This window comes from Halichoeres trimaculatus, unplaced genomic scaffold, assembly GCF_033239565.1.
Source record: "Halichoeres trimaculatus isolate MK-OKI-2021-1 unplaced genomic scaffold, fHalTri1.1 fHalTri1_scaffold_8, whole genome shotgun sequence".
Taxonomy (NCBI): Eukaryota; Metazoa; Chordata; class Actinopteri; order Labriformes; family Labridae; genus Halichoeres; species Halichoeres trimaculatus.
Window position 1 is genome coordinate 8,743,960 of NW_027437186.1, and position 18,823 is coordinate 8,762,782.

Genomic DNA, 18,823 nt, shown 5'->3' on the forward strand with positions numbered 1-18,823 from the left:
TGTAAATGTTATTCGTCAGTTATGTGAAAACAAAAGAGCATCAACTTCCAGTCTAAATATATGCGACAATGCTGAAGCGCTAAAATCTTCTCTTTCTTGAGCGTCCAGCTCCAGGCAAAAGCTGTTTTAACAGCAGAAATAAACCTATTCAGAGCCTGGTACAAAAAATGTCTCCCATCAGAATCACTATTTTCACTATCAGCACACACTGTGTAAATGTTTAACAATAATACGTTTTATTTGGAGGTGCCTTTTATGACACCCAAGGTCACCTGACAAAAAAAGATAAAAGCATTGTAAAACATCATTATAACAAATCATCAGCATAAAAACAAGTGAGGGGCACAGTGTTCAGTTAAAGGGAGTGAGCCAGTTTGAACAGATGAGTTTTGAGTTGGGATATGAAGGATTTGAGAAGTCTGACGGTCTTATGTGTGTGGGGGGAGGCAGTTCCAGTCTGGGTGCTGAGCAGCTGAAGGCTCAGGCACCCATGATGAGGCGTGAAGTGGGAATTGTTCGTCCAGCAGAGGTTGGGTGGAGGGTGTGGAAGGGAGTGTAATCATGAAGAAGGTCATAGAGATAAGTGGGGGCTGGGTTATGGAGAAATTTGTAGGTGAGGGGAAGGTTTTTGTATTGGATACAGTATTGAACTGTGAATGTATTCCTAACTCAACAGTTTAGAAGACATTAAGATTGCAGATTCACAGCTCAACTCATGTGACTGACAGGCGCCCTATAAATGTAAGTGTGAGACTTGAAGCTCACGTCATTTCCAATATGGCTGCGCCAGCCGATTTGTTTCAAAAAGCCATTCCAGAAACAGACAGGTGAACTCAGGGACACTACGTCTATTCATCATACAGTCTATGGGGAAAACTAGAAGTTCCCTTTGCCAGTGTTCACCAGATTAGAACCAGGCATTTAGGGGGACTACTTACAGAGCTGGAAAGAAGCAACAAACTTAGACAATTCAGAGAATAACACATTTTATTTGCCTCTTTTTGATCTTTGTTTCGTCTTTTAAAGCTACTTTAAATCTGAGGGTTTGAGAAATTATTCATGAGTATCAATCTGAAAACACAAACTGTGACTAAATGTCTCAGCTCACAGATTTTAAGAGTGTGAGGAGAGTAATAATAGTCTTTCTGCTGTCTACCCATAGAGGTAAATGAATGAACTCTAAACTTGAAATAGGATTAGAAAACAGACCTCAGGAAACACATCAGGACACACTCCTCTGGCTCAGCTCATTCGTTTCTTCACACTTTCAACATGAAGCCGCTCACACTCAGGCGGACAGGTGAGAACACTCAGCATTACTCCAGAGCCGCAGGAAGCCAGCAGTCTTATCACCACATTCCTCAGCATGCAGGCAGCTTCGGTATTTTCAGTAAACACTCAAGTATGCATTGTACATTTTTACTGAGTGACACATTCTTTGACTGCTTGGCTGGAGAGACAGACAAAAGCAAGAAGATGTGACACAATCTCACTTCAAATAACTCCAGTTTAGATAAAAACAACAAACACAAACAGGGCTGGCTCCAAACAGAAGTTAGTGTCTTTATTTAAAACTGAACATAAAAAAATACATCAACGTTTAGAAGAAATCATAGACATACATAGTATGTTAAAAAGCTTCAGTCCCTCAGCCTGAGCGCGCTCAGCACAGTGAGAAACAGTCAAAGCATCAGTCAGCAGCTGCTGATTAAGTTCATGTCCGTCTGAGGCGAGCCGGCCAGCAGGCTGTCTTTGACCGGAGCCATCTTCTGAGTTTCTCTGTAAAACACAAGAGGGATGGTTAAACAGCTGTTTCATCAGAGTCAGGCACCAGAGCCGGTCTGAGGCCCAGAGACTGCTCCCCCTCCCTGCTTCGACGAGGTTTGGAACAATGTGAACGATCTGGTTTCTGCTTCAGAGGGCTTTAAATTCCTCTGCTCTGATAAATAGGTCAATTAAGGAGAGATCAAATCTGATCAGCTGGTTCTAAATTTACCAAAGACAAAACAGGAAGCTCAGTAAAGCTTGGGCCTTATATAGACAGCAGAAGAAAAGTGTTAAAATTCATTAAAAACCACTGAGACTCCTTCCTTTCTGTCTACTACAAAAGTCAGAACATTGAGACGATTAGAGACAAATGAAAAAGTGTTTCTAGAAGCGCAGGTTAAGACTCTCATTTGACCCCACCTCCTGTCTCATCACGTCATTCCCCACTCTCTTTTTCCTGTTATAAACTCTTCTCACCGACCTCTAGGGATGGGTACTTTTCACAGTTGAAATGATATGGTACCAATACCCAGTACCTGGCAATAGGTATTGGTACTTGACGGTACTTTTCTGTATTAATGTGGTAATAAATATTAATTTGTTTAATAATAAAATCCTAAAGTTTTTAAATTAAATATATTTATTCTTCAGTATGTAAACTTGCAATGCTCCTGTGTTCATGTCCAGCATGAAAAATCACCAACTCTTCCACTCCCCCACAGTCAGAAGGATGTGTTTGGGTACCTAAACCTAGCACCATTTGATTTTACGTGAATCAGCACTCAGTACTACAGCCGTAATTTGGTTGGTACCTATAAAATTACCTAATTCGATACCCATCCCTACTGACCTCTGCTCCATAAAAGATTTAAAAAGTTCCAAAAAGCAAACTTAGAAAACGTTTTTGATATAATGTTTAAAACTAAAGTTAGAAACAGAAACAAATACAGAAACCTCAAGTATTCTACTTTGTGAGATAATAATAATAATAATAATAATAATAATACAATTTATATATAGATAGCATCCAAAGCTCCTGTGAGAGGAACTGGATTTATGTTGACTTTGGTGCCTCTTGTGGACAAAGGAAGCACAACTTATCTTTTTGTGAAGGATACACACCCAAATAGTGTTTTCTAATTAGAAACCTTCTTTAAACAGACAAACATGGTTAAACATTAGTGAATAATTATTTAAATTAGATTTTTTTTATTTATGAAATTGAACATGTGATAAAAAATTTGAAATTTAAAAACAAAATGCAAAGATTTCTAAAAAGAATATAAATAATGCACTTGCAAAAAAAATCAAAATTGTTTGAAATAAAAAAAAAATAAAAAAATAAACAAAAAAAAAAGTAATGTAAAAAATAGACAAAGATTTCAAACTATCCGGAAATTCTAAAAATTAGCAAAATTTTAAAAATGAAATTTGATAAATTTTTAAAAATTTTGAAATTTTTGGAAGAACACTTGAATTTGATAACATTATTAATAATGCCACTGAACTCAAAAGTTTTTTCTGCTAATCTCTTGCCACCTATCAATCGTGTATATCAAGCCGGCACACTGGTAGTTAAATGAATCCGTCCACACAGAATTAAAATCTGTATTTTCTTCCAGATTAGTCATTTTGTAGATTTAGTTATCTACCAGGGCTGTAAAACTTGAGGTCAGCAACAGGTGCCTGGAAAGTTGGTGGACTGTTGATGAAGTGGAGCAGTGGCAGGCTTTATTGACAGATGTAATAAATATTTAGATCAACAAAATGTTAACAGATGATTTTATGATTTTATCAGTGTTTTTACACATCAATATCCTCTGTAAGAAAAATAGAAATTCTTTATTTGAATAACATTTTTAAAGCTACAAAGGAGCCACTGCAAAGGCGTCAAAAAGTCGCATGAGGCTCCAGGGGCTCAGGTTGCAGACTGCTGTTTTAAAGCATCCTCGTCAATTTTAGCTAGTCTCAAAAAGTTTTACTGGCTTCTAACAGGGGCTTCATCACTTTTTTGGAGTAGATGAAGTCTCACCTGGAGTTCTGGACTCCTTTAGCAGGGCTGTAAAACCTTGTTTTCAGGGGCTAGATTTTTGGGAAACCTCTTGATCAAATTAAAAAAAAATAATTCGGGTCTTTATGAAGTGATAGATTTTTGTCCACGTTGTGGTTTGAACTTAAACCTAAAAGATAGAGGTCACAAAGGCTTCAGGGTTGAACTCTTTTTAAATGAGAGCTATAACAGAGGGGACTCTCTCAAGGAGAGGATCCTTTCTAAAGAAGTACATGTAATAATCCCATAGAGGGATTAGCCTGACACTTAAACCTTGCATTGTTTAATGAAACGAGCAGAGTTTTCCCCTCTCACTTTTTGAAGCTGAAGTTCTTCCACAGGCTGCTGATGGTGGCCTGGACTCCAGGGCTGTTCTCTTTATTGATGGGGGAGGTTTTCTTTGCAGAACCAACAGACTTCTTCCTCAGACCGCTGGCCCTGGCTGGACCCAACGTTCCCAATTTCGCTGCTTGACCTGGACTGATGGACTTAGCTTTAGATAGACCTGGGACCTGGAGGAAAATGGACCATGTATAGAAGAGTTAAAGATGGAGGAAGAATGGATAAAAACTAACATGGTTAAGGAAACACTCTGAGGAGCGTGTGACTCTTTAAAACAGACTGGAACCAGCCTCCTCCACCGTCTCAGTGTAAGAACAATCTAGAAAGTCTTGATTTCAATAAAACAGAAAATTCAAACTTTAATCTAAAATAAATTAACAGAATAAAAAAAATCAAACCCTGACCTTTGACCCCATCATGCCTGCTTTCTTATCTGTTCCTGGAGATCGTGTGGGACTCTGCTCCGCCTCTGAGTCTTTACTTGAGTTCAGATCCTGTAAAAGCCCATCAAAGACAAACTTTAGAGCACAGACAAACCTTCAAAAATAGCAGAGTTCACACCCACTCATCACACAGGAAACGCTGATCATGATGTCAACCACAACCATGACATTTGTGCAGGCGGTGGGGATTCATTTTGAACCTACACATGCGGCGCCCCCTTGCTGGGAGGTGGGGAAGCTGTAAGTGACACCCTCCTCTTCATGACCAGAGCTGAGCAGAGGCTGCGACTGGGAGAAGTAGGCGCTGTCCTGGGAGGGAGGGGAGTCTGGGGCATCCTTCTTGTCTTCTTGGTTTTCCTCGGTGGAAGACAGACGTGGTGGTGACGTGTCCTCAGGCGATCTGTGACTTTTCATGGATAAAGGAAAGCTCTCTTTCTTAAACTGAAACTGCTGCAGGCTGCTCAGGCCTGAGCTGGAGGTGGGTGCTCTCGATCGTTCAGTGGAGGGGGAGCTGCCTGACCAGTGGAACAGCCTGAGGCCCTGACTGGCTGAGGGGGGAGACGTTTTGCTTGGTGTGGGAGGTGGGCTGGGGGTGTCCACAGATGGAAGATCAGGGCCGTCGCTGTCACTGGTCTTGGTGTAGGGAGGGTTTTCCTGAGCGGGGCTCAAAACTCTGGACTCCACATCATGAGATGAGTCCTGCTCAGGGACTTCCTGTGAGCTGGGACTGGCTGCTGTGGGGGGACTGCTGAAGAATCTAAACACAAACAGGAACAGAAACAAACGTTACACGTGTTCCTGAAAGGTGCCAATGAGCTTTTCAGAGAGAAACCTCCTCTCTTTGTTGATTAGGTGCTCCCTGAAGATGAAGTGATATTTTTCATCTTTTACTAACTTAGCGTAAGTAGAGTTTTATGAAGACAACCAAATGTTGTCTTTCTTTCTTTCTGTTTAAAGTCAAATGATTCCTCAGTGTGACTCTCAAACCTGTGAACAAAGGCTGTTTCTGCAGCTGACTGTTCCCTCCTTCGTCTGCCCCGCCCTGCAGCAGTGTTTATGTAATCATCAGTCATGTTGCTGATGCTGTCAGTCTTTTTCATAAGCTGGTAAAAACTCCTCACAGGAGCTTTAAGAAGGCTGAAGTCATCCCTGTATGCAGAGCAGGGATGTTTCAGGTGCAGGCTGCCTGTCCACTTCCTGTCCTCTTTTGGATAAAAAAGGCACAGAAACAGGGTGTATGCTAAAATCCTGTGGTTGATTTCAATACCTTTTTAAGACTTTTTCAAAAACCTTTAAAAAAGTTTTAAGACTTTATCACAACTTTCAGTTGTTGTTGTTGGCATCCACTTTTAAACAGTTGTAGTTTACATTTTTACAGAAATGATGTAAGCTGAGGAGGAATAAAGCTTGAAAGAACAAATTAAACTTAAGGCAGGTTTATCGACACTCCCACAACAAGAAACAGCAGTAATTCGAGGCCAAATTGCTGAAGAAAATAAGAAATTATTTAATCATTTTTAAAATTTAGGACATGTGCCGAAGATTGTGTGATTTGCTTTAATGTTGCATTTAATTTCTCTTTATGAAACTAGAAATGACGTTAATTATAGCTGGTGTTTATACCGCTCACAATCCTTATTGTTGTATTTTATTGTAGCTGGAGTCTTTATGTTTTTTTTTATTCTATTCTTTTTTATTTTTGTATTTTTCTACTGACTCCATCGATTTCTACTGTTAACACAACAATTTTCCAGTTAGGGATCAATAAAGTAACTCTATTCTTTTCTATTCTATTCTATTTTAGAACTTTATCAGCTGAATGTTTAAGGTCCCAATCAGGGGACAGTTGCAAGGAGGAAAATAAATATTCATGGATATTTTTTGGGTCAAAGCTTGAATACCTATGAAACGTAATACTTCATAAAATCACAATTAAGACTTTTAAATACTTTTTAAGGGCCTTAATTTTCCCAAAATTGATTTATAAACTTTTAATACTTTTTAAGACCCCACGGACACCCTGAGAAAAAGCCAGAAAAAAAACAGCACCCAGCCCTGAAACCTGATTTCAGCCGGGATCACAGTGTCTGTGGGTAAACAACTCCAGATTGTTATGCAGACTGTTTACAGAGCTAGCATCTTCAGCCTTCAGTCCTTATTCAGGTTAGCGTCCACATGCCACTTTAGTCGGGCAGCTATCATACAATAAAGTTCCAACAATAAAGTTCAAACTTTGAAAGTATTAAAATAAACAGAATCCTGCAGAAATGAAGGCATCAGGATATTTGACGGCAAATGTGACAAAGTTTGAATTTTATCGGGAGTGCCGACATTTCTCATGTTCACTTCTTTGGATCAGCACAGACAGTCTGGGTATACTTAAGTCTGAGCACGTCAGATCTGTCCCCTATAAGTCTTTATTGATACCAACATTAAGATAATTGTGTTGGGTAGATAATTTCTTTTTTTTGTAGCAATGCTCCTTGTCAATAGATCTTATACTGTAGTAAAGTCTGTTAACTTCTTTCTTTTTTTTTGAATGGAGCAACATTTGTGTGGAACATGAATTTGTGGGGTGAGAAGAAGAACTGCACGCTAGTATAATTCTGCCAATGCCAAACAAACATTAAAAAAAACTGAGTTGTTTTAGGACATATTTTCATTAAAAGAGAAAGAAGAAAAAGGTTGTGATGAGAATCAGAGTTTGAATGGGCTGACTTTTGGTATTAAAAACTTGATTAAAAGAGAAACTTACTCGTTCATCACAGGAGCTGTTTGTCTTTAGAGACCATTAACACTTCCAGGGCTTCACTGACAGATTGTAACAGCATGAGAGGGTTTCACACCCAAACTTCACAGTTGGTTATCACCATCAGACATTCTCATTTTAACACACTCTACCCTTAACTGTTCTTATTCTTTAGCATTGATTTTAATAGTGGTTTTTTTTTAACTACTCTTACTTCAGCTCAGTAAGCCCCACTTTTGTCTTCCCTTTATCTCAAGGTTTGGTCATCCATGTGGCTAACTGCTTTTTCACCCTTTTTAAAGCACACATCTTCAACAAGTACCAAAAGAATATTTTGCTTTCCTTATTTATAATAATCAAACAAGAATGAATAACTTCAATCAAGAAAAGTGTAGTATCAAAGCCTACCATCTATTTTCTTTTCCGTCTCAGGGTTTGTTTTTTCCTTCTCAAGTTTTCATTATGACAAATTGTTAACCCATTTTCCCCTGGACTGTAAATTCATCCTGAGCTCATTGCAATCATGGAGTCATGATCAATCATGACAAGTTGAATCAAATAACCACATGTTTAGATGTTTTCACATGATTTTCTGTCTGTTTAAATCCATATTGCTATTAATGGAGATGAAATGAGCCAGTTCAGATAAATTTAAGACTGATGCAGAGCTGATTGGCTAAAGGAATCAGAGTCTGTGACGTCACCTGCTGCGTGTGCCCTCGCCTTCCTCATCAGCTTCCTGGTTCCGCCTCTGCAGCAGGGTGGCGAAGCGGTTGCGAGGGCGGGGTCGAGTGGCTGATGGCGGCTTGTCTGGCTCCTGATCTGACCTGGATCTCTTTGGACTGAAGGCAGAGTACTGCTGGAGCACGTCCTGGTCTGATACACTGGAGTCTAAGGGAGGAAACAAACAGGTTCACGTCAAGCGTCAGACTCCTGTTCAGTCTTTGAGACTGCTGGATTAGAAAGAAAAAACGTATAAATAACATCCTAAATCAAGTTAAAAGATGGTTACTTTGCAGACGAAGGGAATTTAAAGCAGGATTCACATTTATTTACTCCTCTGTTACTTTCATCATGTCCCTGAAAAATATGTTTGAAAAGTTTCAATTTAAAAACATGAAATTATGAATAAAACAGCTTTAAAGTCTTAATCAACAACACCCCTAAATAAACTGTTTGTGGTTTCCTTTGGACTTAAAATGCTGAACACTATGATTTATATGAATAAGCCTCTAAAACAAAAAAAATATCTTTTTTTTTTTTTTTTTAATAAAACACTGGAACAATCACTGAAACACCCGGATCTCTATCTGAGCTGCGGTCAGGTCCAAGCAGAACAGGATCTGCTTCCTGGACCAGTAAAACGCTCAAACGTTTCCAGAAATGTCAGAAATTGAAACGCTGCATGTAAACACATCACCTTCTCTTGGTCTCTTGACTTGCAGCTCTCTGCAGGGCAGCCTCAGACCGTCCAGGCTGACGACTCTCTCCCTCCCCCTGGTGGACGGAGGCCTGTCCGGGGAGGCAGCGCTCTGTGGTGAGGCAGCAGTTCCTGGTTTGAAGTCTCTGCTCCAGATACTGGGCCCACTGGAGGCTGGTGAGCTGTTTGAGCTGTTCCAGCTGCGACTGCGAGGTTTGGGAGCCTGAAACAACATGAGTACGTTTTTAAAGTGAGTGTGACACCCACATTTAGTGATGAGGACTCTGTTGGATTCATCATCTGATACCTGCTGCAGAGGTGTGTCTGGGCTGAAGTCGTCTATTTTCTTCAGTGTGTTGATGTCAAGGTTTCCCATGGCCATCTGCAAACCTTTGTCATCCCCGAGGTTTCTGGATTCAATAAATCAAGGGCAATCACTGTTAAAGTCATTAAAAGGAACTAACCACCTGTCTCCTATGATTTTGTACAAATACATTTATGTACAGTATCAAACTAAAACAGCTTTATGTCAGAATAGCCTCAGATGTTTTGAGCTTTCTTTTGCTCCTTTGTTTCTTTAAAGCCTCCTGTGAATCATTTAAACGCCTTGTTGCGAAAACGAGCTGCATAAACAAACATGTTTTTCTATTCTTTATCTTAAATCTTCAGTCTGACGCTTCATCACATTCATGTCAATAAAGAAGATGGTTAGTCAGGTCATGTTTCAGGACAGGATACATTCCAGCGTAGCTCAGCATGTCTGGGTCGATGTGCTCGGCGTAGGGGTTCAGCGGTACGACCTTCCTCTGGACGGGATCAAACACCAGCTGGTAGAGGAAGGTGTTGTTGGCTTTGATGAATCCCTCCACGTACTCTTCAGGGACAACCAGATTCATCTTCAGGTACTGGCCCATCTTTCTGATCACCTGACAGAGCAAAAACAGTCATAATGAACATTCTGTTGAAGGATCACTGCTACAAAACACAAACAACAGAAGTGTTTTTATCCAGTAAATCATATCAGACTAAAAAAAACTGACTGTGTTGGTTAAAACTGCTTAAAGATCATCTAATTAATTCTAAGTAAATAATTTGGATGTGAGGTTCACCAGTCAATCTTCATGACGGACATTAGCTCAACATGCTGAAAGAGTAGGTTTGTATTTATACAGTTTTTAACAAAGACCCAGCATCTTATGATCCAGTCCCCTCAAGACAGGACAGACTCGTCTAAGAGTCACCTGAATCCACCATGAGCAGATTTTTTGCAGCATTTCACACAAAAAAAAAAAAGTGAAGCAACTTCAAGCAATGTTTAAGTCATAACTCTAATGGTAAGTTGCTTCAGGTTAAACTGAGTAAATCTTGAGAGACAGCTGTATAACATATGGATGTAGTCTCTGTTGAACTGCCGTATTGACCCGAATATAGGACGACCCCAGTTAGAAGACAACCCTCCTTTTTTCAAGACCAATCTTCAGAAAAAGACTCTGTAAACAAAAAAGTGCTGCTTAAAAAAATACTTTCAGAGGTTCAGAAAATTCAGAAAAAAATCAGGGAAATAATACTCAGAGACAGCTTTTATTTTTAGCTTTAAATACAATCACTAACGTGTTTCAAATGTAATTCTGCAGATGAGTATGCCTTTGTTACACTCCTCAATAAATTCACACACCCTCCTGTCAGTCTCATGGAAATGGTCTCCTTGAGCACCACGATAAGCTTTTCTTTTACAGTTTGCATTTTCAAACTGTCTTTCTGAAGGATCATCAGACATTACAGTCTGTAACCCCATATTTTTTGTTTGCCTGACAGATGTTTATTGTCTCTGCTGTATTAACCATCATTACCTCAAAACTAGCATCATAACTCGGCCTCAGTTTTCTGTTAACTCGCCTAACTTGTGGTTCCTTGTGCTCTGGACAATCATAGTGCCTTTCAATTTCTCATCCTCTGTTCATAGCTCCATTCACTGTGTCTCTGCTGTTATTGAAAGATGACTGCAGACACAATGTGGCCACTGGCTCTACAGGTTGGCGCCCTCTGCTGTTTCAGTCATGTAGTGACCTTAGACCAGGGGTGGCCAACCAGTCGGAGACCAAGAGCCACAAAAATTACTGTGGTAGCCTAAGAGCCACATCACACACATGGTCTTACAAACGCACTTCCTTACACACATAAACGAAATGACATAGAATGAAAATCAATACATTTCCAATTTTCAAAGCGAGCTATTGTGTTTGTGTTTTTAAGTTGGTACTTGGAGCTGTGTCACAGACAAATTTCTGTTTTTACTGCAGATCAGACAGATTTCCATTTATCAATCTATTTATCAATCTATTTATCAATCAATCTATCTATCTATCTATCTATCTATCTATCTATCTATCTATCTATCTATCTATCTATCTATGTAGACAAATAGATTGATAGCTATGAGCACATGAGCGATTAGAGGAGCACATATAGAGGACAGAAACTGAAACTAGCTGAAAGTAATTTATTTTATGAATGGATCAAAGAGCCACACACTGAAAGGCAAAGAGCTACATGCGGCTCGCGAGCCACAGGTTGGCCACCCCTGCCTTAGACAATCATCAGCATGTGTCGATGCTTAGACCCAGATTATGAGACTTTTCCACATTATTTTTGATTAAAAAAACTTTGTCTTATATTTGGGTCATTTTGATAATAGCTAGTATACACACATGGTCCAAAGTGTCTCACCTTGAGGATATCGGGGTCTTTGGTGAGCCGCAGCAGCTTGCACGCCTTGCCCAGTCCGATGCCATGCAGCGAGGGTAGATAGTCGCAGCCTGAGAGGATGCACATGTAGCGAAACTTCTCCTCCGTGAAGACGTTCCCCAGAGAGCGACAGCGGCCAAGGTTGCTTTGGTCAATCTCCAGGCCGTTGCCCTCTTTGTCCATTTTGAGGATCACCTTTATGATTGGAACAGAAGACTGATCATTTATCATTTAAAGACTAATGCTGCAGCATTAAAAAAAAACGTTTTGTTTTGATGAAATTAAAACCTGTTAACCAAAATATTTCATAAAATGAAACATTCAGATCTTTGCTTGATACCTTCTTGCAGCCATAGGCCAGTAGGTCAGAGTCTTCTGTGATGACGGCCTGCGCTAATCCAGATTTAGTGAGGTAAGCTAACTGAGCATCTGCTTCATATGGAGCCACGACACAGTCCACTCCTCTCGCCCTTGCAACCTGGGTCAAGAAAAGAAGGAAAAATACATGAACATTTTTTAACACTTCACTCTGGGTCTGATGAATGTAGCTAGGAATGAAGTGACAGAGAAAGATGAAGAAATGTAATCTGTGGTTTGAAGTGGTGCCTCTTAAAGTTCAGGCTCTAAAAGAAGTCTTCACCTTTATCAGGTTGTGAGCCATGGCTGGGGTGATGTTAACACAACGGGTGAAACAGTCTCGGGCCTCAGACAACTTTCCTTCCCGTAACAGCTGACGGCCCTTGTTGAGGTTGGCTTCTCTGCGTCTGAAGGCGAACAAACAAAACTATAAATCACTTTCATTTCAATCAATTATGAGGAAATGGTCTGGAGCAAGTAAAAAAAATTCACAGGATCAGTTTCTTCTTTTTGGATACCTTTAAACAACTGATGTTAAAGAATGTGTCTGTTGTGATATGTCTCACCTTTCTGTCCACACACACACGCATAAACAATGTGTTAATGTTGCTGTTTAGGAATGCTGCTCTTCAGATGAACTGAGCTCTGTCTGAGCGTGTTTGGTAGAGGTATGAAGAACACTGGATTATTGTGTTTAGCACAAAGGAGATAATGTAACAAGGCTCTGGTTCTGTTATGTCACGGTGAGCGTTTCTGTTTGAATGATGGTGAGGTTCAGCTATGACATCTTTCCTTATTCCACCTCTGGCTTTAGTATTTGTTAGAGCTGGGACGATATGCTATTCCCGCAATTCGATACTTTTACAATTTTTGGGGTGGCGATTGGATTTAAACTGTGATTCTTCGATATTTATGATTTTTGGTTAGTTTGTTTTTTAACACCAGGCCATGTGAAAAAGTTAAATGATGATGATAATGTCTACAGACTATATCAGGAGCTATATTTTCCTGTAAAATGCACATCATGTGAGTCATAGAGAAACATTTCACCCTCTGCTGGAGAAAAGTGGAAACTTTTTTCCAATCCAGTTTGTAAACAAAGACTGAAATGAAGTAACCTTGCAGGGCCCTGTTCTACGAAGCAGGATTACTGCCTAGCGAGGCAGCTTTGAGGATAGGTTCTGGATTCCCTGTTCTACGACACGGGAGCACTCCTCAGCGAGGCGAGTCTCCATGGCAACGTATGCTGAACGGCTAACCTGCTCCGGGGCAGGTTAGGTTCCAGATTGAACTCGCGGACTATAAAAACCCCGCCCACTGACCAATGAGCCCTCACGAAAAAACGGCTTGTCCGTTCTTAGAGGATCCCGTGGACATCGGAGCTCGCACTGTCCGAGGAGCACTCCGGCGCGCGAGAGTTTTCAGTGACCGCACCCCGCCCACTCTCTTTTTGGGATGACCACCTTTATGAAAGTTACTGGTTTTCCAGGGAGGGGTTGGTAGTACATGACACTTTCTACAGGTAGTTAAAGAGAATGAAGAACTCTCATTGCCGTAATAAGATCTTCAATGCCAACACTTCTGTTCCATGACAATATTTTATCGCCCGTATTAAAATTGAGACAGGAATTCATGTAGGGCTCATGTGGGCTACATATCACACAAAAAATATAAACACGATAGGAATGAACAAATGAACAAATTCATCTAAGAAATAAATTAGGTATGGTGCATGTTACAATAAAAGTGCATGGTGAACAGAGCTATTTCAGGATGATAATGGCACAAACTATTTTATTTGCACTACACCACTACACTTACGCATTTAGACTGTCAGCAATTTTCTGCCAGCACTCCTTCCGTGCTTTAGCAGAGGCGCCGGTGTTGCTTTTAACGTTAATTACATGTTTCACCTCGTCATACTTCCTCATGATCACCTCCTGCTCCTCCTGTGTGAAGTATGAGGTCCTTCTCTCTCCGGCCTGCTCTGACGCTCCAGACTGCTTCATGTTCGCGATTGGTCAGATGCAGTGGGCTCCGCCTTATATGCGTGCACGCGCTCATTGTCTGGCTAGATCCACTTATGAGGTTGATAACCAGCGTCGTAAAACCGTGTAGCGAGATCACCAGCTACCGCGCTCAGTTCAGCGAGGTAGCTCCAAGGCTATCTCGCTAGACTGAACTTGCTTCGTAGAACAGGGCCCAGAGCAGATGGACCTGCCTGATTCAGTTTCTGAACTCCTGCAGCTCCATCTTGCCAGGCTCGAATGACCAACAATTTCACTCGGCTAAATTCTGACCGGCCCAATCAGGGAAGAGAGGCGGGGGCTGCGGGGGCAGCAGAAGTGACGAGCAGATGTGACGTCAGCAAACTTTCGTACTTGTCAGCGTTCCTTTGATTCTTCAGTTCACTTCACAAAATCAGCAGCAGTCGTTTCACGCCATTATCACAACTGTTTCCTGTGTTCCTGTAGTTGTTCGTCTATTGTTTCTCAGCAGCGGCACACCATGGCTTGATGTGGATTGGTCTGTGGTGAGTGTGTCAATCAGAACGGTTGTCCAATCACCAGCTGCTGATTTTTTTGAAGGTCCCACCTCTGAAAACAAATCAGAAGCACTGCTACCCAGATGGACTAGTGAAACATTTCTGTGGCGGGTATATGAAACTGTCCGTCTGATGTGTCAGGTTAGAAATGAAGAATTTGAAAAAAATATTTTGGTTTCTTGACAAAGAATCCAGTTTTTGATATTGTCAAACAAAAAAACGCAACATATCGGTTTTCAATTTTTTTCCCCACCCCTAGTATTTGTTATCGTTGTTAACGGTTTTGAAAGGCTGGTTTCTAAGATGGCTCTCCTCTTTTCAAGACCAGTCTTCAGAAAAAGACTGACAACCAAAATTTACTTTGTAACTATTTTTGGCTCTAATCTCTCGTCAATTTCTTGGAAACAGCTGCTTTGAGGGCCACGATAAGCTTTTCTTTTACAGTTCACATTTTCCAGACTGTCAACATTACGCTCTGTGACTCCATAATTTTCAGGCTGCCTGACACTTGTTCAAGATCTCTGCTGTATTGACCTACATTATCTTAAAATCAGCATCATAACTTTGCCTTAGCTGTCCGTTAACTTGACAGATGACTGCAGCTACCGTGAAAAAGGGGTGTTCTCTGCTGTTGTGGCCATGCAACAACCCAAGACAACTACCAGCATGTGTCAACAGTTAGACTCTGATTATAAGACAACCCCATACTTTTTTTTAACATTATTTTCAACAACAAAAAAAACCTTGTCTAATGGTCTGGTCAATACGGTAATGAGGGAATGAGATTGTATCCCTGATGTGTTGTGTGTAAGACCTAGTCTCACTCACTGGATGTTCAGGTGGAAGATGAATTACATCAAAACAACAGGAATGCTCATTTTAAGGATATTAACCCTTTATTGGCTTTCTATCCGTCACAGTTTTAAACCTATAGCATTTCATTTTGGTGTCTAACCCAAAGCCTAGGATTCAAGACATTTGTTTTAAGACACAGAAAGAGCATGTCCTTACATCTGAAGAGCTAAAACCTCAGAGGGATAAGTTTTTTTTTTTCATTGACTGGTGGTAAAATAATCACAAATAGTTGTAGTTTGATGGACACATTTACCAGGTGTGTGGGTGTTAAGTCTGTGCTGAAACCAAGAGGAGCTAATAAAAATGATGTTAATAAGTTAAGTTAGTTGACAATGAGTTGATTTATTGCACTAGTGGCCATGTACTCTGATCAAGTGAACAAGTGCTATGAGGTTTTGCATTGAACCTTAGGTGTACGACAGCTCACACTACATCGAGTGAGTGTTTGTTAATAAAACAATGAAGCATGCAAACTCCAGGTCACGCACTGAAGCTGTCAAAGTTATAACCACAGAATCAACCACAGTTCCTGAAATACGAGCCTTCACGGCTCATTGAAAAGCATTTGGGAGGTGATCTACACCATCAAGCAAATACTCACTCTCTGCGAGCTTTTTCCACTTCCTGTTTTGAAGGCAGGTTACGTCCATCAAACACCAGAATAGGTTTGACACTAAAGGTCAGCAGCATGTCCACAAACTTCATACAGTACCACACATACCTGGGATTGAACAAATCAAACAAACAGAGGTTAACTTTCAATAAGCTTTCTGCTCTCATTACAGAACCCTGAACTCACTGAAAATATAAAAAGGCTTACTGATCAGTCGGTTCTCCTTTGGCGAGCTTCTCAGCGCAGGAAAACGCTCCTTTGTGCAGCCAGCAGTACGTGTCCACTGCCACAGTCTGCCCTTTGTATTTTTTCACACTGATGGGCTCCCCTGCATCTTTGATGAACTGCAGCAGTCCAGGGATTCCCATTTTCAGCAGCTGATGTGATCCACACGTGAACTGGAACGAAACAAGGATCAGAAAATAACTCAACCTGACACCTTGAGCATTTATTCAGAGATGAAACCTTCAACACTCTGACAAGATCTCCATGGACTAAATTCAAATTAAACACACACTGATACCATTTTTACTTAAAAAAAAAAAAAAAGACAGAAACACTTTCTCAGGTTTCAGATTTTTCAGTGCAGCAGCCCCTTCTCCCTTAAAACCAGAGGCTGGGGCCCATAGAAATATAATACTGTTAATCCAGAGATAAATGTTTTCTGAAAAAAGCCTTTTTATTCCAGGGAAAGTACCTACTTTAAAATCATAAAACAGATAACCTTTTTGTTTTTATATTTAAATCTTAGAATCTAAGATAAGAGGAGATAATCCCTTATTTGTCCCATAACGGGGAAATCTCCGGAATAGTAAAAGTTTGGTTTGGAGACAGATTTTCTATTTTCTCTGAGCATCTCATGTGGTCCACTGCAAACCTTTTACTGCGTCACCAATATGTCAAATACCAGACAGCGTACCACTTCAGCCTTCACCACTCAGCATCACTATTACTTGAAGAATAGCATCGACTACTAGTTTAAAAAAATTACACGGGTTTTTACAAACTGGGGTGTAATGCAGCATGCCAGACATCAAGAATACTGGTTTCAGGTGTACGTCCTCTAAGAAGAAGCAATCTCTTCACACACAATAGACTACGTATGACAAAATGACAGTGTGACGGAGTCAAGCGTAAAATACATGTTTATTTTAAGTAGACTGCGTCGTTTATCTTTCCTCTAAATCTCATGGGTTGTGAATACATGTGAAAATGTTTAATTAAAGAGTAAACGTGTAACCGACTCACCACATTTTCACTAACATAACGTTTGCTAACGGCTGTGACTGGTCTCCGTGTTCAATTATGTGTGTTAACAACACACATTCACACACACACACACGCTGATTAAAACAGCACAAACAATGAGAAATATTTAAAAGCAAGTCTGATTCTGAAAAGATAACTTACTATTTATCTGAGACTTGTTCCCAAACATCAATGCAGCTTATCAAAGCAGCAGCAGAATCGATTTAGTTTTAGCGGTAAAACACGTCATCCAGTGTGAGCCGCTGCTATAGGCCAGCTCGACCTTTGGGCGGGGTTATGAAACGGAAATAGAGTACGCTTCAAATATTCACCGGCATAACCCGTCAATTGGTTCACGTTGCTGACATTAAACTTTTAATACCTAACATAAACCTGTTCCTTTCTATGTCCTAGATAAACACAACCCTAGCTCCTTCCTTTATTCACACCGCGTGTTTGATGTGCGATAACGTTTTAAAGGTAGACTACACCACCTAAGATCCAGTGCCACATTCGCAGCTCATAGTCCCCGCCCTCCCCCCCTTTGTCAAACGAGACGCGCCGGTCCTCAAGACGAGCGGTCTAAGATGTTACTGCAGCCTTACCTAACCCGGTTCCAGCAGAACCGGAAATGTGCATTTCAAGGCAACAATTTTATACATGAATGTTTTAATATATCTTTTTTCCAAAGGAAAGCTTTGCTGTAAACTATTAACTCGAGAAACTGCTAGAAAAACACTCACTACAATGTAGTAACTCAAAAATACCAAATGTCATTGCAAAATGGTTAGATATATTTTCCTAAAATAAACACAAATAACATAGAACAATTAAAACATTCAGTTTCTTATAAAATATTTGCTTCGATATGTTTATTAGGAAAAATGCCTGAATTCACAACCTGCAATATTAAAAGTGTTACTAACTTGTTATTATCAGGTAAAGTTATCTTTATCATACAACTGGTGTACAGCAAACAAATCTCCATCCTCTGCCTTACTTTAACTGCCCAAGGAGTGCAACCTGACATTGAAAATACAAGTTTGATTAATTGTGCTCTGCAGAGAATATTTGTGATGCAACAGGACAATGACCCCAAGCACAGGAGTAAAGCAACAACAGAGTGTCTTTAACAGAAAAAGGTACACTGTCTGGAGTGGCCCAGTCAGAGATCCTGATCTGAAAATAAAACAAAAGAAAAAAATGAGACACTGTTGCATGACTACATACTGCTGAAAAAGTTTTGTAAAGAGGAATGGTTCAAAACTCCTCCTGACTGCTTTGTTGGTCTGATCTCCAGTAACAAGAAACATTTGGTCAAGGTTATTGCTGGCTAAAGAAGGTCAACCAGTTATTAAATCATATTGTTCACATGTTAATAGGCCTATCTATTTTCAAACAGAAACATGAAAGCAAGCAAGAACTTTGCAGGTTAAAACCATATCTTATGTAATACATGACTCATAATAACTACTTTAAGGTAAGGTCTACAGGAATTTTAACTATTGTTTGTAAACACAACATTCAAGCTGGGCTCCTCCTCCTTAGCTCAGTGCCTCGCCAGCCCAGCAGCCACCTGCAGCATCGCCTTTCTGCGTGGGAGAGACTCTGGAGTCATGTACCTGACTTCCTTCAGGTAAATGAGTGACGAGGTACCCTGCGAGGAATGTGTCAAATGTCAACAGTCAC

The 18,823-nt window shown here is 40.3% G+C and overlaps 1 protein-coding gene across 1 annotated transcript; it reads right to left on the reverse strand.

Moving 5' to 3' along the window:
• Positions 1-1,543: 1,543 nt before the first annotated feature.
• exo1 (exonuclease 1) lies at positions 1,544-17,406 on the reverse strand. The gene is made up of 14 exons (XM_074675815.1): positions 17,297-17,406; positions 16,094-16,284; positions 15,875-15,994; positions 12,157-12,280; positions 11,857-11,994; positions 11,499-11,711; positions 9,510-9,697; positions 9,079-9,181; positions 8,772-8,994; positions 8,056-8,242; positions 4,807-5,359; positions 4,564-4,653; positions 4,133-4,329; positions 1,544-1,779 (listed from the first exon to the last, which is right to left on the reverse strand). The coding sequence occupies exons 2-14, from the start codon at positions 16,252-16,254 to the stop codon at positions 1,695-1,697; spliced, it is 2,382 nt and encodes a 793-aa protein (XP_074531916.1). The 5' UTR covers positions 16,255-16,284; positions 17,297-17,406; the 3' UTR covers positions 1,544-1,694.
• Positions 17,407-18,823: the final 1,417 nt, after the last annotated feature.

Coding starts and splice junctions, on each gene's coding strand:
- exo1 (XM_074675815.1), bottom strand. CDS start 16,254: ATGGGAATCCCTGGACTGCTGCAGTTCATCAAAGATGCAGGGGAGCCC. Junction 12,281..15,874: donor GTGGAAAAAGCTCGCAGAGA/GTGAGTATTTGC, acceptor GTTCGCCTTCAG/ACGCAGAGAAGCCAACCTCA. Junction 4,330..4,563: donor CAGGCATGATGGGGTCAAAG/GTCAGGGTTTGA, acceptor ATTTTCCTCCAG/GTCCCAGGTCTATCTAAAGC.